The sequence below is a fragment of the Mchenga conophoros genome, linkage group LG4, assembly GCF_057382185.1.
Source record: "Mchenga conophoros isolate Kocher_MC1m ecotype Shallow Benthic linkage group LG4, M_conophoros_male_GT1.1, whole genome shotgun sequence".
Classification (NCBI taxonomy): domain Eukaryota; kingdom Metazoa; phylum Chordata; class Actinopteri; order Cichliformes; family Cichlidae; genus Mchenga; species Mchenga conophoros.
In genome coordinates, this window is record NC_140529.1 from 23,610,795 (window position 1) to 23,636,323 (window position 25,529).

The 25,529-nt window shown below is 45.9% G+C and overlaps 1 protein-coding gene across 2 annotated transcripts; it reads right to left on the bottom strand.

Moving 5' to 3' along the window:
• Positions 1-7,259: 7,259 nt before the first annotated feature.
• Positions 7,260-25,294, bottom strand: axin2 (axin 2 (conductin, axil)). Of its 2 annotated transcripts, XM_085271127.1 has the most exons (11): positions 22,215-25,293; positions 19,977-20,909; positions 18,132-18,263; positions 15,883-15,985; positions 13,904-14,044; positions 13,284-13,816; positions 13,016-13,192; positions 12,709-12,924; positions 12,467-12,595; positions 11,619-11,777; positions 7,260-8,973 (listed from the first exon to the last, which is right to left on the bottom strand). In XM_085271127.1, the coding sequence occupies exons 2-11, from the start codon at positions 20,783-20,785 to the stop codon at positions 8,847-8,849; spliced, it is 2,526 nt and encodes an 841-aa protein (XP_085127253.1). In that variant the 5' UTR covers positions 20,786-20,909; positions 22,215-25,293; the 3' UTR covers positions 7,260-8,846. The 2 variants fall into 2 exon arrangements, with proteins under 2 accessions (XP_085127253.1, XP_085127254.1); XM_085271128.1 differs by lacking the exon at positions 7,260-8,973 and having other exon boundaries at positions 11,645-11,777; positions 12,372-12,595; positions 22,215-25,294.
• Positions 25,295-25,529: the final 235 nt, after the last annotated feature.

The following is a 25,529-nucleotide window of genomic DNA, read 5'->3' on the forward strand; positions in this document are numbered from 1 at the left end:
TAGAAAAAAAATGTAAGAAACCATATTAAGTAATATATCACATGGCAGGGCATGGACAGAGCTGTACAACACTTTTTAAATTGTTTCAATGCCTTTTGACGTCAAAATGAAACCATAAGATTTTGCAAAGTTACACACTACATGAATATATCTTAAAATCTTAGGTTTGACAGCTCATAGAAGCCAAAGATTTCCGCCAATGCTGCTCCAATCACATGGATAAAGATAAAATAAAAATACACCATTTTATTGTGTAACGCTTTCAGGGTCATAGGTCAAAGGTCAGGCTCACATGAATTAGGAAAATGCTTTCGTTTCCACTGGATCATCTCCAAGCAACATATTTGTCATTGGGGGGCATAAGTACTTTGTTTGTTTGAGCTCTTAAAACATTATTTTTGCAAATAAAATATATAACTTCACAATGACACAAGATTGTATATAGATGAATATACTACACTAGTTTTCTATAACAGCAATGCTAATGTCATCATCAGCTTGTGGGGATAGGTTAACTGATTAATCCAAATTGCCCATAGGTGTGAATGCGGGAGTGAATGAGAGTGCGAATGGTTGTCTGTCTCTGTGTGTTGGCCCTTCGACAGGCTGGCGACCTGTCCAAGGTGTACCCCGCCTCTCACCCTGTGACAGCTGAGATAGGCTCCAGCGCCCCCCGTGACCCTGAAAAAGGATAAGAGAAAGCGAATGGATGGATAATGTCCTCATGTTGTAATAAAAAAATCAGAGGTTTAGGTTTTTGGAAAAAAACAAAGCAGTTTTATTTGAACCAAAGCAAAATGAGTTTTTAATTTACAATTTATCTATAAAATATTATTGCTGTTGACAAAATTCATGTTTACTTCTTTGATTAACTTGCAGTAACCTGGTGCTTATTGAAAATTATCCTGTAACTCCTGTATGACAAAATGAATTTTGGTTAATTTTCCCAAAGGTCCGGTGATATGATCTGGTGGCCTTTTGGTGTTCTCAGGGTGTGCGCATGTAAAACAGCTCATTACTGAGTGGAGTTGTGTGGGTGATGCTTGTATCCAACAGACTGAAGGCGTGCTGTGATGTTTGATGTTCACGTGGTCCAACTTTACTACATTGTGTATCGAGGCCAGACTCTTGTTGCATAATGCTAATATGCTCCCACGTAGCTACAACCAACAAAAAGGATCAAATATTACAAAGAAACAAATATGGATCTGTAAGAGCTGCCTTGTGAAAAGTGGTGTGTTCTTGAATTTTGCTTGTTCGCTGAGGGAAAAAGCTGGTCTTGTGACTCTCAGATTTTAAAAAAAGGAGAGCGTGCTGCTAATTTGTTGTGATCCTGCTGTGTTTAGCTGGTTCTGGTTCACATCGAGGGGGCATGAGAGGCATCCATATTGTTTAATAATCAGTGGGCTGTTTAGATTACACATGCAGGTTGGAGCAAAGAGAAGCCAGACCCACCATCTCTGCATGTAGCACCCCAAACAAGAACCACATGTCTGATTTCTGGTTCTTTAATAATTTCTCTCCCCTGCTTGACTTCCCTCTCTCCACCCCATCCTCGTGCTATATACTTCCCCCGACTCCTTACCCTGGGAAAAAAAAAAAAAAAATGTGGAAGCTCAAAGATTCAAAAACACATGTGGTTAACCATAAAACTTCACATGCACTCTGTGTACTGCAGCCCCCTCCACACCCCACACTCTCATCCCCTCCAACCACCCAACCAACCGACACACACATCGACCTAGAAGGAGAAGAAAAGTCATACATTAGAGGAGACATGGAAACAATGGGAAGAGAGGAAGCAACATCAGGCAACAATCTGAGCTGTCTGAGGCAGGGAGCAAAAACAAAGAGGTTTGGGGGGGTTGGTGGTGGGACAATGGCGACAGTCAGAAAGAAGGTGACTGCAGGCTACCATTCCTGCACGGGGCCCAGAACAATGCCTATCCTGTGGCTTGGTGGGGCCGCGCTGTGCACTAGGTGAAATTTAAGACAAACGTAAACACCAAAGGAGGACAAAGGCACTCCCTCTCTTTACAAAAGATGCCTTCCCTTCAGTTGTGGGGAGGATGCACGCAAAATTCCCCAACGCGGCCCGGCCGGCTATCACGCCTCATGTCCTCAGTGCCCTTTGGCAGCATAGCATCCGGGCGCTGCTTCACCGCAGCGGCAGCAGATTGGGTTTCTGGCTTTCAGTGTCATGCCCCTGTCTTCTTTATTCCCCAAAGCACAGTGAGATACATAATCTCTTCAGTTTCTTGCTGTTTGATTGGTGAGGAAAATACAACGTCTGTACCGTTGGATAAAAGAGCAGCTACTCCTCTCAAGCCTTCCGACAGAACGTTTATAAGCCCCCAATGACAATGCAGATCCAGTTTATGCCTTACAGTGATAACTCTGTTAATTCCTCTCTTATGGGTGCCGTCCAGCTCACCGTGGCCAAGCAGCCGTTGTCTAAACATGACATCGTTAGTATAAAGTGGTGTAAGGTCACTTGATTGGTTAAACGGTGAAGGGATCAGTTTCCACAGTGGCGTCTACTCAGGATCCAGACGTGGGCCGCTGATTGACCACAGTCACTGGTTGTCTGGGTTGATGGTTGCGACTGCAGTTGCTGATGCAGGTTAAATGATGGGGTTTGTTAAACCTGGATGGAAAATTGGGGGTCTCGTTCTCTTTTACAAGTCTATGGTGAAACGACTGAAGGGTTTTTTGTCGTTTTTTTTTTTTTTTAAAAAAAAGAGGTTTGCGGTGACAGAAAGCGAGCAACTCAGCTGTTCTTTAGGTTTGTGTTTCTAACTCTGGATCAACTTATCGTGTGCTTTAATGTACCCTGCCGTGCCATTTCGCCGTAAAATCCAAAACATTTAAGGCTCAGGAAGGGGATGTGGCAAGTGCATTACCACTGCTTTGAAATGGCTTTACTCCAAAGGGGGGATGGGATCAAGGTCACACCTTTTCTTCACTAACAATCCATTTTTGAAAATGGGCTTTGTAACGGCCGCACACAAACGCCAACGGCTCGCATTTGCCATTCAGCGTGCCTCTGTGAGATTTTGGTTCCACATCCTGTTTAGGTTCCTGTTTGCCATTGTTCCAAGTCAGAAGCCTTTGATCTCACATCGTGTGGGCGGGACAGGTAGCAGAATTTGGATATGAACTGGTGAAACAATAGCAGGCAGAGATGTGAGGGGGAGGCTGAGGTGGCAGATTAACTCAAAGTCGTGCCAGTTGATTAAAGTTCACAGCTGCTTACTTTGAATTGTGCACCCAAGTATGTGCCAGTACTCACTGCATAAGATCCAACAGAAAGATATCAGTGGATAAATGTAGAACTGGACAGAAAACAGATTAAAGTGTAAAAGTTCTTGCTTTTGTTCTCAATTCCATGAACTTTTGTTTGCCTTCTTTTTTTAATCGGCAAACACACTTTGAATGTTTTCGTGAGAAACGGGCCAATGGTCTCGATCCTGCCGGGTTCACTGTGATTGGATTACATGCAAATTTATTTGGGAAATTAGATCTAGCACCTTTCTCACACATGCATGCATTTTCCTGTCAACTATCACATGACACAGCATGGCTCGCAGGATGATCACTGCGTCAAATGTGGTTTTACAGCCATAAATTTTTCCCTGTAAAGCAGACTAAACGCTGGGCACCAACCAGTCAACCTGTCATTAGGAAGGATGTATCAGGGGGTAACCTACCAAAGATGACTGTAAATGAGCAATAGCCTTGGAAGAAAGGGGCGCAATATGCTAGTCTTTCAGCCGGGATTTTGTGAGGCATCACAGATGTGGCATCCCCTGTGATAGACTACGTGCCCATGCGTTGTGCCCATCCCTCATTGTGCATTCCTGTCCTCCTCAGATGGTCACATTTCCTGAATCCTTCCTTTCCTGGTCTTTCAGCTGCAGTGTTTTTCTTGTCCTTTTAAAACATTAGAAATTAGATTAGAAAGAGAAAAAGTACACTTTTCTCCATCATGGATATCAACAGACCAAGCAAGGCTTTCTAAACTCTCTAAGCTGTTGTTCAGACTTGAAGTAGTGTTTATGTGCATTCTCCCATTAGAAACCCATTTTAGCCACAACACATGAACGCACAATCTTTAATGCCAATAACTCTGAACCAGCACAAAGGATCACTGCTTGGTTTCAGGATCTCTATGGCACTAATTGATGATAAGCTAAAAGAGATATAAAAGCTAACGGTGAAAAAAAACAACCCCAAAATGCATCACTCACTCATGTTTAAAAAGCCTTCCTACATTCATGAATAGCAGTCTAGAGTCTTCCCAACCCCATGAATCCTTCAAAAAGATGACCCCATCTAAAATAGCTCCCCATACAAAGGTGGGTTCACAAGGCCTTCTGACAGTGGAGCGCCGCTCTGTGAGGGCCTCTTAGTTCTAAAGATTCTAAAAGATGGCCTTCAAGTGTATGCACTGACCTTTGCTGATGAAAGGGCTGAAAATGGTATTTTAACAATATCATGATGCCCTTTCAATATGAAAGGCAGCATAAGCAACACTCTTAAGCAATGAAACTTGAAGGACGCGAGTGTGACAGAAGGACGTGATGGGTAAAATAGCATCGGGGGGGAATCGGTGTGCAGGTGAGGCTATAGCATAAGATGTTAGCTATTTAAATGCTGCCTGCATGCTAGAATGAGTTAATTACATCACCATACGCAGCCGGAGGTTTCACCTGATGCGCACTGAGGAACAGTTTTGCAAAAGATGGACAGTGTTAATTTAAGACGTCCCATAAGTGCAATGAAAAATCTGAAAAGGAGTTTCTAACAAGTATTGCGCACAGTCATGGTAGAAGGAAATCAAATGCACTTTATTGATTAATTGATCATAATAATTGATCATTGCACACTTAACTGTCAACGGCATTGCTCTTAGAGAGGCAATTGCTGCCCATCGGTCTAAGCAGAAGATCATTTACAGTTGCCAGTCTTCCCAGGGATGGACTTCCAAGTAAAGTCAAATCGTGAAATGCTCAGAGAAAGGGCTCCATCTCAGACTCCACAGGCCTCAGTTAGCATGTTAAACATTAAAGTTCAAGACAGAACAATTAGAAAAAGGCTAAACAACTATGGGGCAGCGTGCCTCACAGCATGAAGAGTTGTGTTTGAGTCCTGAGTTTGAATCTACCATCAGGCTGGGATCTTTCTGTGTGGCGTTCACATGTTCTCCCCAGGTACTACAGTCCAAAGACACGCAAGTGGGGTTGGATTAACTGGTGATTCTAAACTGCCCATAGGTGTGAATGTGTGCGAATGGTTGCCTGTCATTCTGTGTTAACCCTGCGAGAGACTGACGACCTGTCCAGGCCTTATGTCTCGCCCTGTGATAGCTGGGATAGTCTCCAGCCCCCTGCAACCCTGAAAAGGATAACTGGAAGAGACTGGATGGATGAACAAGTACAACAAGGAAGACGCCTAGACTCTTTAAAAACAACAAGTTGCATCTGAACTATCCACAAGACTTCTTGGACCTCTGTCCTCAGGACACAAACCAAACACCGCATATCAGCAAAAACACCTCTTACCAACGGTCTAGCACAGTGTTGGAGGGGTGATGATTCAGGTTAGGGACCTTGCTGTTGTTGAGTTGACCACGAACTTCTCTGTGTGGCAAACTAGTCAAATGTGAGGCCATCAGACAGCTACAGATTGGCAGAAATTTGGTGATGCAACAATGATCCCAAGCACAGCAGCAATCCTACAACAGAATGTCTGAAAAAGAAAAGAATTAAGGTGTTGAAATGAACCCGTCAAAGCACACACCTCAAGCCTGACTGCAATGCTTTGGTGGGACCTTCAGAGAGCTGCGTGTAAACGAATGTCTTCAAACCTCGATGAACTGAAGCAACACTGTAAAGAAGAGTGGTCAAAAATCCCTCCACAACAATGTGAGAGACTACTCCAAGTTATAGTCGCTAATGGTGGTTGTACAAGCTACTGAATTGCCATTTAGCTTAGTTATTGTTAAACAAATAATGACACGGTGTAGCAAGTAATGTCATTTGAAGCTGTATTTACCTCATTTTAAAACTTCCTGAGAATTTGTATGTCCTCATACCTAAAACCTTCAAACTGAAATAAGAATACTTTCTTTTCTTTTTTTTTACCATGACTGCATGTAGCCAGAGCCTCCGACAGACCTCTTTCACGTGAAACAGTAAACACAGGTGGTACTAATCACTTAGATTAAGGCTATATTAAACAAAACCTTCATTAATGTCATTAGCAACACCTGTGTTTACCTCATTTTTAATGTAAAAAAAACAAAACCCACACACATATGCTGAATTAGCTTCACCACTCCTACTCACTGTTGCATCAACTGTGTTCACCCATAGTTGCTAATTGTTTAGAAAATGATGGTGCTGAAAAACTTCCTAAAAACACTGCATATGCACAGTAGTCTGGAGTTAGACGGGAAATCACGGAGGCGTAAAACCAGGCTATGAGAATCTATCAGGGAAAAAAAGGTTTGACACGTGCACGGCACAGTCATATCCCACTCTTTGCAGTCTTTAATGCCCCACCGCTGCAGTGCAAAGTCCATATAATATCTGATCGTGCTGCTGAATCCACAGCGAGCGAGCGGACATCACGTGTCCCGTCTCCTGGACTCACTTAACCAAACATACCTTTTTCCAGCAAATAAGATAATTTTTTACCGTTCAGTTCAGAGACACAAAGTTGATGTAGCCCATCAGACGATCTTGGGATTCTCTGTTAATGTCAAACAGCATTATGTTTGAGAGTTCTCATCCCTCTGCCCTAATTGGGACTGAGCAAAAGTGCACGTTATACCCTCACACGCAGTTCATAAAGTGCCACAGGAGGCCAAACATTTTACCATGTAAATAACTGGCTAAAATGTACTTATAACATATATTTGCCAAATGTCTCATTAACACACACTTAGCTCTCCCGGTCTCTGTCTGCTTCTTCCCCTAAAACACACGGAGGCTCTAGTGGCCAAATTAATGCTGCATGTTTTCATTTCCAACAGGGAGTACATTAAGAGCTGATAATGGATGCAAATTTCTCACTGGATCCAATGAGTTTTACTCTGCGCAGCAGGGGTGTGTGTGTGTGTGGTGAAGCTGCTTCTAAACACAAGCACACACAGACGCGCCACCATCCTAATATCCCAATTAGAGCTAGCAAAGTCCAATCAAAACTCTCTTTCCCTCACACACTCACACACACACAGAAACAAGAGGAAGCAATTTGCTAATTTGAAAAATAGAACATTTTATTAAAGGCTACATCTCTTCATAATTACAATAATTAAAGTACCGAGGCATCTTTTCAACTGAGCTCTATAGAACGCATAATTTACAGTTTACAAGAAGAACCAAGGAAGCCATGAAAAATACCATAAAACATAAACATGATGATACTAAAAGGCATAAAAATATCTTTTCAACATAAGGCCCCTTGTAAAAACCAAGGGAGTAACAGGACCCTGAAAACTGGGTGAAAAACATGGCAAGAATCCATGTAGGCACAGCTACTGTACTCAAATAAAGACACTATGAACATAGTGTATATATATGTATATATATGTATATGTATATATATATATATATATATATATATACATATATATCACCACCATCATTAGCATCTGCAGCTCATAGTGCAGGCTTAAAATACTCTCAGTCACGCACACACACACACTCACTCACTAACAGGTAAGCACATAGGGGAACACATTATAGAACTTTTTCTTGGTAAATATGAATATGGTGTAAACACATTTTGGGGACTCAAAGACCTGTTCAGGGCAGTTTCCTCCTCGTAAATATATAGGCTATTTGTGCGATGCCTGCGCCGCTGAAACAAAGGCACTAAGACGTGACAGATCAAGGCTAGCTGGGCACAGTCCCAGAGTATGGAATTAAACATTAATAGCATTTTTTTCTTTTTTTCTTTTAAATTCCATAGCACACTGAAGACCCCCCCACCCCTAAGAGCAGACGGGGACACATCCACAAATAGCACTGCAGTAGTAAATATATTATCGAACTTTTAAGTGATAAGAGAGCCATTCTCAAAGCTTCAGCAGTTAGCTCTCCGGCCAGGAGAGCGGAGATGTCCCGGAGTGAGAGTGGAGTTCTTGAAGAGGTATTGTTGATGTTTACAGTTCAATATGAGGGGCTGAAAAGGAATAAAAACCTTTGCTTGAGAACTGATGCTCAGAAGGAGAGGGTTGGGTGGAGTAGGGTGGGGCGTTCACAGATGTGGATAATTCGAGAAGTTTGTCCAACTCCAAGCAGCTTGTCCATGGAAGTAGAAGAAGGATAGGATTTGGGAAAGGGGTATTTCCAATAAATAGCTATAGAAATCTTTACACAGCAATACGAGCATCACAATACAATGCAATGTACATGTATATCTGCGTATACATATTAGTAATGCGCTAGTGAGCAACTATAGGCAGACACTGGCACGGGGAGGGTTCAAGTAGGCTCTCAGTTTCAAATTAAACCCACAGCGCCCTGCTTCTTTGACAAGTGGTCATTCACCTAGAGTCTCTAGATATTCCTCTTCTGGGAAGTTTTGAGCCCAGCAGCATAAAGTCCACGTTTTCTTCACTTCTAGATGAGCTTTTCACTTGATAGTCCGGTAATGTGGATATCTTGTCCCGCTTCCAGTCCGCATGCCCAAAAACCAGCGTTCCTTCAACAACATCTCCAGTCCTTCAAGTCTTAGCTTAAAAAACACACACACACACACACACAGGCTGCGTACATGTGTGAGAGCACATGAAGGAGGGCATCCGCAGAGTTATTGATCAACTCCGGCAGCGCTCACTCCATCCTCTCCACCTTTCCCAAGATCTTCCCCTCGTAGGTGGGGAGCAGGGAGCAGTCGTCGGACACCTCCTCGAACACGGCGCCGCACTCGAACTCGTCGCTGGCCTTCTTGAAGTAGTACCTGTGACCGAGAGATGAAAGCGTTAACACAAAATACTTCTCCCTTTGATTCAAGATACTTTAAAGCTCATAAACAAAAAGTCCAAAGAAAAATAAGAAAGAAAAAGAAAGCCTGATAAGTCTAACGCTCCCCTTTGAAACATAAAGTTTCATTTCCGCTATCTGCAGCCGAGCCACTGAGTACACAATCAGCCAAGTCTGCTGATACCAGGGCAGGGTGGAACCTGCTGCTGACAAGACTTGGTTTTAAACAGCAGGCTTCCTCTCTCCACATCCCTCCCTCCACTTGTTCTCTTTTACTTTTTCTCCCGTTCCTTCTCTCTCTCCCCCCCGTTGTGTTGCTGTGAGTTTTGCGCTGGCTAACAGGGGCCAATTAGACCCGTGTGCAAATGAAGGGGTCCTTTGACAAAGGCTGAAATTTTGGGTGCCTGCAAGTCTGCCTGTCATTACCCCTGACTCCTACACACCCGCTCGTGCACAGGGCTTTCACTCACTCTTCATCCCCGGTTCATTATTACAGGGACAAAGAAAAGAGACAAAGTAGAGGGGGAGGAGGAGGAGGAGAACGAGCAAGCAGTATGCCGTGTGTCCTTCCTCGCCCGTGTTGACAGTGTGAGCGCTTACTGAGACCTATAGGAAGGGCAGCTGACTTTTGTGTATGTGTGCAGAAGAAGCAAACTCAGGAGGGGCTTCTCGTCAGCCATGACTTCACTGGGCCATAATGATGTAACCCCCCCCCCCCTCCCAGTCCTTATTTTAGAGGAAGAGAAATCAGCAGGGGTGGGTTGGTTAACCGGGACTCGAAATTCACTCATTAACTATGTAATGGAAAAATTCCTCGATCTGCTCAGTGTGTGGTGACTGGAATGCGGGCATGTTTGCGAGCATTTTTTGTGGTTGTTCTTTGTTTTTAAGACATGCAACACGTATAAAACCAGAACTACAGCATTGCAGAGGTGCACAAGCGTGCACGTGTGCTAATTAACACGAGGGTAATCACTAATAAAGGGCAACGACACAGGGTGTGAAATAAAGCGACCTCCTTTTAGGAAAAAGCGCGCCGATCAGATGAAATCAAAGAGCGAAGGACATGCCTGATAACTGTTCCCTCCTTGGAGAGGAAGAAAGAAAAGTCGAGCCCTCCTACTTTTAAAAAAAACCCCAAAATCTTCAAAGAGCTATGATCGCCCTCTTTTTTTTTCTTGCTAAGAGAGACAGACAGAGACACAGAGAGCCTGAATTTCCACTGGAACATGTTTTATGTGGCTGGATCTGCCTCCCCTCCCCTTCTCCCTCCGTTTGCACTGACATCTGGCACCAATATCGTCTGGCAGGACCGAGCAGTACTGTTCTTTGTTGAACCGCTGCCATGTTGAAATGACCCAACTCCACACATTCTCTGGCTGCTATTAAAGCGCCGTGCAGCTCTCTTTCCAAAAAATGTGGATGGTATGACAGAAGAACTGAGACTGTGAGCCAGAGAGAAAAGAAGAGTAAGTAAGGGGTGTAAGGAAGGGTGGGGGCAAACAGACAGATGTGGAGAACTCAGCGCTAAGTGCTTGTCACGTTTGTTGATCTGAAAATGTTGTGGACATCTGGACAGGAAGAGGTTTTGCTAAGTTCTTTTGCTTTTTCTTCTCTCCCCCCATCACCTGTAATTATTAACACAATACTTGGGCCGTGCTTATCTTGGAGACCGTGGCAGTTTAAACAATAAATGTTTGATCTTTTTCCCCCTTTAATGCCCACTGGAAAGAAACAATCAAATTAAATCTCTCTCCACAAACACACGTCGAAGCCGAGCGGCCTCGGTGAAGGCCCCGTAGCAGAGCAAACAAGCGGATCTGGCATTTAACTGTATGCCTTTCAAAAATATCCATAAAATGATTACAACATGTGTAAACACTGTGCGCGTTCAACGCAAAGCACATTAATGCGCGCGCGGGTACACGCACGCACGCACACAAGACCCCAGAGCAGGAAAAAAAGAGGCCCTGATAGCATCAGTGAAGAATTTGCACGCTGGCCATTTGTGTGAGTCTTTGTTGGTTGAAATGAAAGGGGCTGGGGCTTCAAAGCCATGTGTATTAAGTGTGCCTTAGCATGGAAATCAATACCAGATGGGACCCAAAAATCGCTCCAGTTCAAACTCTCCCACTAACCCCTGCACCACCCTCCCTCCCTCCTCTTGTCCCTTCCTTTTCACTGCACCCCTCACACCAAACGCACACTTGTCCAGAGGCCTGCCTGAGTGCAGACACCGATGGAAACAAATGCTGATATCGGTCCTTGACGTAGTCACGGAGACAGTATTTCAGGTTTTTATACTTGCAGGTGCTGACCGCCATTCAAAGGCAGAATTTTACCACTACAGAAGGTAGTAGGGTTTATGTCTCCATCATTCTGATTGGTCACTGTGTCTAAAATGCCCTCAGGAATGTTGGACATGAAGATACTCCCACACCTTAGAAATCAAATGATCCCACTGTAAACTTTGTCTACAAGTCAGCACAAAGACTGTTTTAAATCAAGGCCAATGAACTAATCCCAGTTCATAAAAAGTTAACTGTATTTATGTCACTAAAGCTGCATCACTACTGTAAAACTTTAAAACTGATCTGTATATTTCAATGTGCCTGCACACACCTGTAGTTGCCCTTCTTGCGGAGCTGCTCTTTGAAGTGACCCAATGTCAGACTGTGGCTCTTCATGGTCCTCCGATAAGGAATCTCCTCACCGCAGAAGAAGTACGTCACCACTGTCTCCCCGCTGCTCACCGCGTGGCTTCCTGAACCCTTCTTACACCTGCCGGGAAACAAAAGACAGAGAGGAAGGGTGTCAGAAGCAGCGAGCGCTTTCGCTATACCAGACAACATCTCGACAAAAGAGAAATAAGAAGTTCTCCAACAAGCAATCTACTAAATTTTTCCCACAACAGACCAGAAATACAGTAACTAAGAGCATCCTGAGGGACGGAGTGACCCAGTGCCGTCTATAAGTTTGCGCTTGTGTTTGCACGGTTATCAATTCCCCTTCAGCTACGTCCAAGGCTTTGTAGGCCCGCTTCAGAGGAACCCTCCCTTTGCTAAGCTCTGCTCGCCCCAACCTAGTGCCAGCTCACTGAAGGACAGCCAATAAAAATGATACAGATATATGAAAAGGGATGTCTCGGTCAGGTGGTGCAGTGACTGCACACACGCACAGACACACGCTCTCCATGCACAGCACAAATGCACGCGATTCATGCAGACGTAAGAGGCAGTGCTAGGTGTACAAAGCTTTAAATAAGTGAGTGTCTGTGGGGTGCAATGTGTGTGTAGCATAGCTGCTTCTCATCTATCTGTGTGCAAGCAAATGGTGCGGGTGACAAGTGGGAAGAGTTAAAAAGGGTCAAAGTACACTTGGAAGTTGGAGGCTAGAGCTGAGAGGAGGAGGAGGAAGAAGAGCAGAAAGGAGGAGAGGAGAGGGAGGGCAGGACTGTAGAGGCATCGTACTCTTCTGATTGGAGACTGGTCGCAGGGACGCCAGCGGGGCTGGGACTGACGAGCGGCAGGGGGACAGACGCCCCGTCCTGAACAGGCATGAGGTGGGTCTTCTCTCGCTGAAGGCTGGACGCTGAATGCCTGGGAAGAGAAATGAAATAAGACTTGAGTTTAAAAAGCACATCTGGAATAGTTTGAAGTTATAACCAAGAGCGTTACTTAATAATAATCTGCTCTTTGAAGTCTGTGTGTACCTTTGCTTGGTGGGCTTGGTGGATACCTCCTCCAGTCTGCGGCAGGCCTCCTCCAGCTGTGCCAAAGTGTTGGGAGGAGGGAGCGGAGGCATAGCTGGGTCTTGGATGAATGGCTGGGCCGGCTGGTGACCACGTAGGTGGCCGCAGCTTCCACCCCCGCCCCACGTGTGTGTCTGAGTAGATGAGCCTCCAAAGGATTTCTTGGTGCTCTGGGTACTGAGAGGGAGACGAGGAAATTTGACTTTAACAACATGAAAAGGTGTCCCCAACACTCACACAGATACTCCTAGTATTATCCTCCACTCACCTGTGAGACTTGTGTCTGCCCTGTCGTTTACTTTCCAGGATCCACTGCAGCACATTCTGGGTGGGATCTGCTGTGTCAGTGGGCAGCTGTAAGGGTCCACAGTCCTCCATGCACCTCTCCGCTACTCCATCCTCAGCCCCTGAGCGACACACCCGCCTCGATAGAGAGCTTGAACGCCTGGAAGAGTAATTGCACTGCTTATTTTAAACACTGACAGAAAAGAAAAAACAAATGGGAGACAAATATGAAACAAGTGCTTGGGACTGACCCCATGCTGTTGTCTGTGGTGATGGCCCCACACATCTCTCTGCCTAGGCTGCGGCTGCGCTGGTACGGCTGACAGGGCTGGCACTCGCTGCTGCCGGAGCACACGCTGTGCACCCTGAGGGCTGCCTCCCTTTCGATCTGCTCTTTAGACTTCGGACCAGCGTGATGGTGGATGTAGTGATGGTGGATGTGTTTCGTGCTCTGCCTGCTTACAAGGGTTCTGTTGGGACCCAGGGACAGGGTAATCGCCCCTTGGTCGGGACTGGATGCAGACGAACTGGAGGGCCCAGTTCTCACCAGGCCCTTGACACTGAAGCCAGCACGCGTGAAAGGCCGGTGTTCTGGCGAGCTGGATCGAGGGGAATGCCGGATCACGGCCGGGGACTGGCACCCGGGGGTCTTCAGGACGCGGGAAAGGTGTTCGTCCAGGATGGCCTGGGGGTCCTCGTCAGAGGAGCCAGAGAGGAGGGGTAAGGAGTGGGGTGAGAGCGCGGGAGCACTTCCCATGATCTCGGCATCTTCTCTTTCCTCCTCCTGATCAAAACAAGGCAAACTAAGTCAAGGCCAGAACAAAACATCTTCATCTTTCATTTCTTCAGTAAGAACCAGAGTCACACAAACCTCCTGAATCTGCTGCAGCCTCTCCTCCAACGTGTTCATGGTTTCCTGCTGCCTCTTCAGGTTCTCCAGGCGGGCGATGAGCTGGGCTGCAAACTGTGCTGGCTCCATTGGTATCATCTCTTTTGGTGGATGGCGAGTACGCTGTAGAGGAGATATATAAAAAAAGAAGATATATAAGAAACTGCAAGACTCATGCCATCCCTCCATTACTATAGCACTTCACATCATCTATAGCATGCATTTCCCACTAAAGGCAGTTCTGATCAGGGCACTCGCACTGGCACCTATGGCTACAGGGCTGTTTTCAGGGGTTGGCAGGCCTGGTGCATGGTCATGCTGGGCCAGGGCCTCGGCTGGTTCCTTCTGTCATCATCAGCAGGCCTCTTTAAAGTCAGCTCACTTCAAAGCCTTTCTCGTCAAATATCAAACACACAGTGGGGGGAGAATAGAGCGGCTGAGGGGGGGATGGAGGGATAGATTGATGGGAAGCAGTGGCTTTACATCTAGAAATAAAAGCCACATATCGACAGGGGGTGGAAGAGAACTCCAGGGAGGAAAAGGATGAGGGATTAAAAAAAAGAAAAAGAAACTGGGAGAAGTTGAGATGTGTGTGGGAGAAAAACGAAGAGAGGGAAGGACTGAAGGAAAGAGATAAAGGTGCCAGAAAAACAGGATGGGAGATCAGAAAGGTTGAGGTAATTTAGCCCCACCCCCACACGCTGGGCATCTTTAACGTACAGTAAAGTGACAGCATGAGATTGGGTGCATACGCACGCATCTTAAATTATTTTTGCACTTGGGTTTTCTTGATTCTCTCCCCCCCCCCCCAATTTCTCATAAGCCTTTGTAGTCGGGATAAAGGGGAGAAAAAAGTGAGAAAAAGAGGAGCTGTCTGATGGTGCCTGGAGCTGGTGCACCATGGGAATGGCAGCCATCGCCAAAAATCAGACGGGAAACAAAAACAAGAATAAAAGCCAAAAAAGAAGAAAATAAAGCAAAAGGGGGAGAGTGAGTGAAAGCGGCGAGATCCAACAGCAACAGTTACTGCATACCTCATAATGTGGAAAAAAAGGGAGTTACTTTAAGTTTGTTTTAACAAGCTGCTTCTGTTACAGCTACTACTGCAAGTTGTGCCCCCCCCCGCCTTCGATTCGGACTTTTTTTTTCTCTCAACATGAAGTTAGCTTCTCTTAAGCCTTAAGCTACAAACTCCCCTCTGACCTGTTGAGAGCTCACATGACATGCTCAAACTCTTCCCCTTAGATCCTTCACTTTTAGGGGAGGGGGCTGGCTGAGCATTTGTGTTTCTGTATGTGTGTGTGTGCTGGGGGTTGGAAGGGTGGCGGGGCTGTGAAAAAAAGGGGGAGAAAAAAAGGGGGCCAGCTCTGCTGGAAGTTGTCACTTCCCTGTGCGTTTGTTCCATTCATCCGTGGATCAAAGCGCCGCGTGTGCGTGAATGTGCGTGCGTGTGAATGTGTCTGAGTATCTTTGTGTTTTTGTTGAGGAACCGGGCTGATTTCAGAGCCCTCGGGATAAAGCGGCAGAGATCTTCCTCATCTCTCTCTGTTCTCCATATTTACACCATCGGTGGGGAAGAAAAACCCTGGTGTGTTCCGAGCGCTGCGGCGATAAACAGCTTAGAGACCCCCCCCGTCTCCCGCAGACTTCAAGGAACCCTAATGGGGGTGCAGGTGACACCAAAGGTAGGGAGCGGGGTTGTGTTTGCATGCGAGCTTATGTGAATGTGTGTGTATGTGTGTGTGCGAGAGAGAGAGTGGGAGGCTGGGTCTTTGACGTTACTCTTTAGATCTTTGCTGGCGTTGTTGAATTGAAGATGCCAAATACAGTTTGTGCAATACTATTCATAGAACCCAGAGAGACCCGAACACAGGGTGGTATGGAGACTTCTGAGCATGTGTATGTGAAGTTATGCATGTACGTATGCACGTGAGTGTGTCTGTGTGCGTTTGTGTACTTACAGGAAAAGCAGGGAGCGAGACTTGGCTGTTCATCCTCATGTTTCGCTGCATCTCCCTCTGTAGCTGCTTCTTGGAGCCCAGTTTATATGGAGGGATGCCATCTCTGGGGAGGGGGAGAGGGGGGTACGCAGACAGATCACAAAGGTCAATTACCCAATCGGATACATCATTAAAGACCAAACAGACATTCAGGAAGAAGCTTGTTAGCCAAATGGGCAGATCAAACACAGTTCAGGCAAGAACAAATCTAATTTATTAATTCTCCAATTCATTTAGCTTTTCATGTTTCAGGCTTAATCTGAGAACAAAAAGGCTACTCAGAGGTAAATTATGACAGCATTTCCGCCTCCGAGCGGCTCGGGTTACGCTGCAATGAGTAAGGTTTTATTTGCCCTAGAAACGACACTCATTTTCAGGGCTGGCTCCAGCACAACACTGGGCACCCTGCTGGTCATTTCCTTTCACCAGCATACACACAAATGCACACTGCAGTTACTGTGCTCCACTTTAAGTAGCGTCAGCATTAGCATCTCCCTCCTGACTTTTATGGTAAGCTGAGGACACAGTTAGCATTAGCTACTCATTATGCTTTTTCAAAGAGTTACTGCAGGATAGGACCCAAGGGTGCAGGTAACCTGGTTAAGTCTGAGGGGATGAAGGGCTGACTGACTCAAACAAAAAACAAAAAAGAGGGAATCAAACAACAAACAGCAGAGCTTCAAACTGAAGCACTTGACAGTGTAAAACAATCTCTTTCCTTCCATGCTAAACAGCAGTTTCCTGGTGACCTAGCCTAACTAAAAAGCACTTTTCCACTTTTGCTTTGAAATGCCACAGTCATGCGCATAAGCAACCACCCCTCCCTCCCCTCCCCAATCTTCATTTGGCAAGCGCTGCTGCAGCCAGCCTCTGATCTCCGCACATCAAAAGGCTGGTTTGTAAGATAAGGTAATGTTTGAAGTCTGCGCAGCTGCATTCCCCAGCGTCCAAGCAAATCCATAAATAAGATATAAGCAAAAATCCCCCCTCCGCTACTCTCTTTCTCTTCCCACCCAACCGCCTCCTCCCCCGTTGCGTTTTCCCTTTTCTCTCTTTTTTTCTCCTCTTTATCTGTAAATGAAATTCAAATGTTTATGGGTCTTTTTTTAACTGACCTAAAGCAGCGAGGCAGATATTCAGATCAAGGCCAGAACGGGCAGAAAATGAGGTGGAGAAGCTGCGCCCCTGTGGCCAGGGCTTTGTCACTGGCTCTGGGCAAAGTACAGCGGAACAGGGCAATATAGGCCTCGGTCTCTTTGAAGCAAGGCTGTGTAGTGATATGCCAGAACAGAGGACATCCCATTGTAAAAAAAAAAAAAAGCCTTTACAGCTGCCATACTTATGTGTAACCCAGCCCCATTAATTCAGCTGAACAACCATGTGTCAGTCTTTGAGTTTCATTAGCTTGGTCATAGTTACTGCATCCATCCATGCCTCGACAACCCCGCCTACCTCCTCTTTACTCGAGGTAAAGAGCAACTTGTTGCACCAACTTTTCTTTTTGCTTTGCGTCCAAAAGCCAGCTGACTAAAGCACATCTGGCCTTGAGCTGTGCACCACGCAATGACTTCATAGCACCTTGTCACTTGAGACACATGTGATTACGCCAAGCAATCCTTTAGAAGAACGAGCGCCAAGGCACGTACACAGATAAGCGCAAACCACATGTACAGCATGAGCGACTGATTTGTAAGTTCCTCGATAAGTGATCAATCAGAGCTAATTTAGACAAATGTCAACTTTTAAAAATGAGGTTTTCTTGATTTTCTTCACTGCAACAAGCATCTTGGTGACAGTGGAGAAGAAATACTCCCTAATAGCAGGAAAAGAGAGCCCCAGCAGGGCAAGACTCAGCAAGAGGCTAATCAGAAAGTGTAACAAGCAAATCAGCTGACATCAAAACACTGCTCATGCCCACAGATGCATAAAATGTAAAGTTACTATACTCATTCCTTCTAATCGACTCAAAGTCTTCCTGCATATACACTCCAGTGGCAAAGTCAAAAGTGTGTTATGGTGGAGCTTAGCATTAATCTAGACCACGTCCTGGATACTGGAGTGCATCTTTGGTTGTTTTTTAAGGTGCCACAATCCATCAATGGCAAGCTATTCTTCCAGTATGGCTACAGCTTCAAACAGAAAGCTCTTTGGGATTTGCTCTCATTTTTGCACACACACACATAACGCATGTTTGGATAAGATTCACTTACACACTGCTGTCAGTCACGGACATGGCGTCATCAGTCAAGGCGTCACTGGAAACCTCGCTGTCATTCGTGCTGCTGACAGGAGCGAAAGAGCCTGAATGGCAGGGGTTGAGTGAGTCTCCTCTCTTGTATGACCTGAGAAGTTTCCAACAAAAATCAGATTAATATGAATCAATATCCAACAGGTGGGTACAATTCACTGTGTTTCTGTCATTTTGAGAAGGTGACATCAAAACAAGCTGCATCTTCTAATGTTTCAGAGAACTATAACTATAGCCTCACTCATCTGCTCCCAACAACAACGAATGGATGTGACAGAGCAGTCTGAGGCCTGGGAAAACTTCAGTTTTCTCCTTATTGCTTCTTAAATATCCCATAACTTCTCTTTCCATTTCCCCGGCATACATCTCCCGCTGTGTATGCATTCTTGCCACGGTACAGGAGGAGAGGAAAGGAGGGGGAATGACCCAAAAAAGGAAAAAAGTATGGAGTGGGATGCATGAGAGTGTGTCAGAGAAGGAAACAAAGGGGAGAGGTGGGTTCTTCACGAGGAAGCAGAAACGCAGCATGACTAAAGCTGTAGGCCCCCAGCTCCGGGCTGACCTTCAGAGGGGCTCGCAAAGAGTCAGGTATTTAACACAGCTGGCCTTGCATTCTTCCCTCCCTGCCTCTTTCACCCCCTCATTTATGCTTTCTCCTCCCTCCCTTTCTTTTATGCATCCCACCCCTACCCCACCACCTCCTTTCCCTCTGTCCTTCCTTCCTTTCGCTCCCTTTCCCCCTTCCCACCTCCTCCTCCCCATCTTCACTCTCGCTCCAAAAGCATGCCTCGTAGTCCCTATCCCTGAGTTTTCAAAGGAAAAAGATAAAAGTAGAGAAGGCGGGTGGGTTGGGGTGGGGGGAACGCAGCGAAGGAGGGAATCAGAGGAGAATTGACGCAAACAAGAAAAGAGGGAAGAAGAGAGTGAAGAAGGTTTTTTGGCGGGGAGGTGGTGGTGGTGGGTGTTGATTCTGCACTGTAGCTGGTGCCGTTTGTTATGCTTTTTTTTTTAAGAGAATCTGAGTCAGATGAGAAGAGGTAAGGGGAGAGGAAAGGAGAAAAAAAGGGGAGGGGGAGAAATTAAGAGCACATGTTTTGAATCTGAAAGGGTGACAACAATGGGAGGGCAGAGAAAAGGGAGAGCTGCCAATCCCTGCTGTCCTGAGCAGGTAGCTGTCAGCTTAGCTCAGCCTGTCACCGTAAGTTAGCAACAGGAACATCAGAGGATGCCCCAGAGTTGACACTGCTGTCTTTGCTGTCCTTTAAACTCATGAATCACTTCAATTTATTTGGGATGCAGTCTTAATCTAAAACACCCTCCTTTAAATGCAACGTGGAAAAAAACGAGAAAAGGGCCTAGCAAGCACCCGAGTGAGACTACAAAACAGCCACTTCAAAGTGCCATCTATAGCTCTGCTATACATTTATCTCTCTGCCAAAAGCTTGAGGACAGCGTGGTACAAGAGAAGGCATAGCACAGCAATGTCATCATCTATTATTTGCTGGCTGGGGCCAGAGCCAGCGTGCTCTGTGAACTTTTCCTGTGGAAGACGATCCCTCACTCTGCGGAACTATTTCAAAGCCCCGGAAATCCAGGCGAGCGCCAGCAGAGGGCTGCTGCTGCTGGAGACGGTGAGAGAGGGGGCCAGAGTGAAAGACAGGGAGGGGGTAGGCTGACCAGTTTTCTGCAAACTAATGTGGTGTTGAGAAAAAGCACTTGTACAGGAGAGAAATGCTTGCACGGTTGCCTCTGGTGTGCAACAACAGGTTTACACTTTGCACCAGAAAACAGAGTAAAAGCGCCATACCTGAATCCCCCGTCCATCACCTCCACTGCCCTCAGGGAAATGGGGGCCCTCTGCGCTTTAGCCGAAAGTCCAATAAGTGCTTTAGCTTTCAAATCACAACTCCACTCCTCCTCCTCGTTGAGCGTGGGCAGGTATCCACATACAACTTTCAGGTCCGCCAGCCCGTTCGAGTTGACGTGACTCGGGTTCTCTCCCCCAGTTCTCACGAACTCGAGGTAAATGTCAGAGGTCAGAAACATCTGGTACGCGTTCTCCTCCATGTCGGTCTGGATCTCGGTCTGCGCCTGGTCGAACATGGCAGAGTCTATGTGCTGCTTCTTAATATTATCCCGTATGTAGGTTTTCGTCGCGGGCTTCAACTGTTTGGCGACAATGCTGTTGTTTTCGATGTAGCGCTTGTAAATTGCTTTGGCGACTCTCTGCGTTTTGGTATCCTTGAGGTCCATCTGCCTGAATCCATTGCAGGCGAACCAAAAGTCTAAAGTGTCCACACATTTTTCTCGCTCCAGGAATGTCCTAAAAAGAAGAGCGCCGTCCTGGTCCCCGAGGAGAGAGTGCAGAGACTTTGTCCACCGGGAAAGCGGGGAATCCGGGGAGGCACTCCCCTCTGGCTCCCCGAGACCATCCTCGTTCCTCCTCGCAGAGGAACCCGGAGAGCCGAGCAGAACGGATTTGGGGGACTCCAGGGGTTTCATTACTGGGAGTTTGCCGGGGTAGCAGGGCGCGTCGCCCTCCTCCCCGGGCACAGGGGGTCGAGGCGCATCTTCGCGAAAACTACTGGCGATATGGTCCATAAGCGCCCGGCTCATGGCTCTGACGGCAGAAAGGAGAGAGCCCGCGTGTGTGCTGTTCCGCCTCCTCTGAGCTTCTACTGTAATCTCCTCACTCTCTTATGTCAGCGGGGGGGCTTCTCTCTGGCTGCCCGGCTTCTCTCTGAAACACAAAGTATTGATCTAATCAAAACCAGATCCGCCCCAACTTCAAAGGGGGGCAGAAACGCAGTAAGAGCCTTTTCAGACCCTCGCTGACTTTTACAGAAACAGACAGACTAGTTCAGATTTGGGGGGGGAGAGAAAAAAAAATCCAGCTGCAGCAGAATTACATAAACAGCACTTCTTCATATCTCAACTAAGGGATATGATTTCTACAGAAGTTGGTTAAATTAAAACATTTAACAAGAGGGGAAGGGGGGCACCCACCTAAGCGATGTCTGTACTGGATCGCCGCCATCCTTTTCGATAACATCACGAGAAGTAGTAATTACATGCACGTCAAAGTGGGTTAAGACCTGAGCGCCAATTAATAAGACATGTACCCTCCCCAACTCCTCTCCCTCCCAATAAAATGCCAAAGCATTACGCACGGACGCCGCTTCCTGATCGTTTTACCCCTACCATCCCTGCCACTCTCTCACTTCTCTACGTCTCATCTTAAAAAAAAATACACCAAATCGAGCCACTGCTTCAAGTACCTGTAGGACACCGATGTGGGACAAACTCCAAGTGATGGAAAAACGTGACCGAAATAGTTAATACGGGCAGCAAGGCTGCTGCTTGTGGAGCTTTAGCCTCCACAACTGTTTAAAACATCCCCCACTTTGTTGCACAGAAGATCGCTACAACGTGTCCCCGAAGCATCAGCGGTAGTTACAGTGTATTAGCGGCTGCTGTGCAACCTTGAACATGTCACTTAGTATCACCGATCCACCGCTCGACTGTTAAACATGTCAAGAGATTAGAAAAAAAGAGCTCGTGGCACAGCTACAAGTCAAAAGCTTCCCACAGGATACCGAAAAATGAAAGAAAGAGAATGATAACGCACATTACACCCCCACACACTTGTCACATATTTCTTTAACGCTGCGTTTAAAGACGAAACAAGCCCTGGTTTAAAAAATAAATAAATAAACGTCCACACTCCAAGTGCACCGAAGTCTCTGATCTGTCTGATCTTGTGAGGGGAAGAAAGTCACACGCACACACGCACACACACACACATAGAAACGACCACTTACTTCAATATGTACAAATATAAGTACGAAATATTATCGCAAAGGAAATTTCCGTGAACACGGCACAGAGATGACTCAGTTCCTCCTTGGGCTTTAAAAGTAAGAAAAGCGACCAATCATCCCCCCTCCCCAACCCTCAGAACATTACTTCAAAGGCGAGTCAACAGCACATCAAAGAGAACTCCAATGGGGGCCACTTTGAGGAGGCACACACTCTTGCAACTTACCATCGATCCACGAGTTCTTCAGCTCGAATTAAAACTCCGGGTTTCTTCTTTTCTTCCCTTCTCCCTCCACAAATACATACACACACATGCAAAAATTCGCTTACAATCCACAATGCTGGTCTCCTCAGCGCGTCCACATACAGTCCGTTCAGGTTCGAGTCGGTTTACAGAGAAAAAAAATGCACTCGAGAGAGGAAGAAAAAAATATATATCGCTTTTCTGCCTCCTCCTTTTCTCCTCCCTATGGTTTCAGGCTGCCATGCCGCACGGTAGATCTCTCCTGTAGGCGACTCCAACACCAACTGAACCGAGAGGCTGGAGCAGCGCACTTCAAAGTGAGGAACCGACTGCCGGGTCCCGGCAGCTGCATAAAAAACAATTGCAACCTCGTGCCTTCAAAAAAAAAAGAAAAGAAAAGAAAAAAGCGAAACAAGTGGTGGAGACCCCACAGTTTTGTGCAGTTACTGGTGACGAAATATTGTTTAAAGGCTGCTCGGTTTATTTTCTGACCTTTCCCTCCCCATCTTTTGGCAAGCTTTCCTTAGACCACGAAGTTGTAGCTACAGTGTGAGGACCTTATCAAAGACAGGCAATCTTGAGCCAACTCCCCGAGGCTTTGGAGCGTCAGAAGTAACTGATCTGCCGCCCCAATGGCATTATCGCTACAATCCCTCTGTTGCTACATAAACTTTAAAGACGCGGGCATTTTTTCCTTTTCTTTTCTTTCATGGGGTTGCACAATAAATGCAACGGCGCGTTTCAAAATAGCACGTGTAATATGGACAAATATGATTTTTTTTTTTTTTTTTTTAGGGGGGTGGCTGGGGGGCAAACATCCTGCAGAGTAATGAAAGTTTCATTGAACCGCTGCAGGATTCAAAGATACTGAAGGGAATTCCCAACAATGGAAACGTGTGTTTTGACTCAAGGACAGTCACTTTACCATCTCTAGTGCTTATAAAGATACAGTGTGTTGCCATAGGAAAGGAAATCACAGTGCTGTTATCACTCCACAGCTCCTACCAGTGGCTTAGAAGGGCACGTGCATACACAGCAGATTAAAACATCTGCTCACTGTGGATAAGTTCACTGACAGATGCTATCACATCATTTAAGCAGCACAAGAATAAGTCCTCTTTGCACTTCTGACTATGCAGCTCTCTACTCCTTAACTGCACTGTTGAGATAACACGAAAAGGGGGTTGGAAAGCAGCTCAGGCAGCCAAAATGTCCATCAAGATGGACATTTTAGAAGCTGCACTTCCTTTATTTGTACCGTGGTGGCTACAGTAGTGTTGATAGTGTTTATTGGACAGACTCAGTGGTGTTTTGGAGGGGTCTTTAGTGTTCAAATGAGCCACCACAGGGGACCCTTTGTGCAAGATGCCTGCCTATGTTCTTGAAAGAGAGACAGTAGGTGTCTGTGTGTGTCCTTGTTGTCTCAGCGGACAGGGATCCAAAAAAGAAGGAAAAAAAAGTACAGTACAAAGATGGAAACCACTTTGATCAGCCTGTTTGCTAAAGGTGCTTTGAGACTTTCTCCCTTGATGCCTCTTTTCCCATCAAGGTTAATAAAAGAGAAAATTGGAAGAGGCCATGATGACTAAGGGATTACTCATCATTCAAAGGCCACTTTACCGCCTTCAAATTCTGTCACATCCTGCACATTCCCATTGTGTCTATTTCAAACACGCTATCCCGGCAAAAAGTTGAACAGCCGTGTAGCCCAGCAGATACTCCTACAGTTTCTCAGGGAGGACATATGGAAAATTTGTCATGTAAACTCAACCAGCTTTATGAGGAAGCTGTAACACTTGAAAAGCAATGAATAAACACTGGAATTGGGTCAAAAGAATAAACTGCCACCAAAATCTGTGTGTTTGATGAAGGAGAAAACCCTGTCCCATGAAAGACATTAATAATAATAATGAGTCAGACTTGGAGCGAGAGAAATGTTAGCACAAGCACAATTTCTTATCTCACAAAAATCTACATAGCAGAGGTCTCTGTGCAGGTTATACAGGTCATCTGGGTAATATACCAACAGCACCTCTGACAGAGTGAGTCTTTGTTAACTTTGGACAGCCAGGGCTGACCTCTGACAGTAAACACATCAGGGTGGAAGACATCACCAGGGTGATGGTAGGGACCCCCTGCCGGTACCAGGGGCCAGTTGGACCCTCGTGTCCTGCCTCTTCAACCCCCTCCGTGGTTCAACTGGTCGGATTTTCCCTGCTGCCCCTCAGGAGCTGACCTCAGGTCTGTGACCAGCCAGAGACCGGGGCTGCCCAGGGGTTTCTGTCTCCTATAAAAAGATCTTTGAAAAGAGAGGCTTCAAGGGGAGAGGTTATGGGATGTAACTGTCTCTCTTTATGGGCAGATATTATTACAGGGACAGGTCAAATTCAGACCTGCTACAAAGAGCTCTATAAATAGAGACGGTTGGATTGGGAGGGAGGGGGAGTCACATAAATCAGGTGTAAGCCCATTACTTCTTTAATGTTGACTGCTTTTTTCTCTCCATGCGCAACATGGATCTCAATACTTCACCTTAAGTCATATTTGATGGGAAACATTCTGACAAATGAAAGACTGAGAGCATTTTTCTCCCATATCGGCTTCTCTTCATTGGCTCCCTGTTAAATCCAGAATCAACTTTAAATTTACTTTATCTTTCTCCTCACACACAAAGTCCTGAATAATCAGGCCTCATCTTATCTTGAAGACTTCATAGTACCATATCACACCAGTAGAGCACTTTATTCTCAGAGTGCTGGGATATTACTTTCTGGGATATTTAAAAGTAGAATGGGAGGCAGCACCTTCAGCTTTCAGGCTGCTGTTTTGTGGAATCAGCTCCCAGTTTGGATTGGGAGACACTCTGTCTACTTTTAAGATTAGGCTTAAAAAATGAGCTTTTTGATAAAGCATATAATTAGGACTGGATCAGGTGACCCTGAATCCTCCCTTAATTATGCTGAATAAGCGTCGCCTGCTGAGAGTTTCTTCTTCACTCACTATGTGTTTATACACCTCTCTGCATTTAATATTAATTATTAATCTCTGGCTCTTTCACAGAATCTTTTATCTTATCGTTCCCCCCCCCCCCCTTACCCCCATCCGGTCACAGCAGATGGGTTACCTCTCCCTCTCCTCTTCCTGTTAAAAGGGAGTTTTTCCTTCCCACTGTCGCCAAGCGGTTGCTCATAGGAGGTCGTCTGATTGTTGGGGTTTTCTCTGTGTTACTGTATTTGCCTTACAATATAAAGCGCCTTGAGCCGACTATTGTTGTGATTTGGTGCCATATAAATAAAA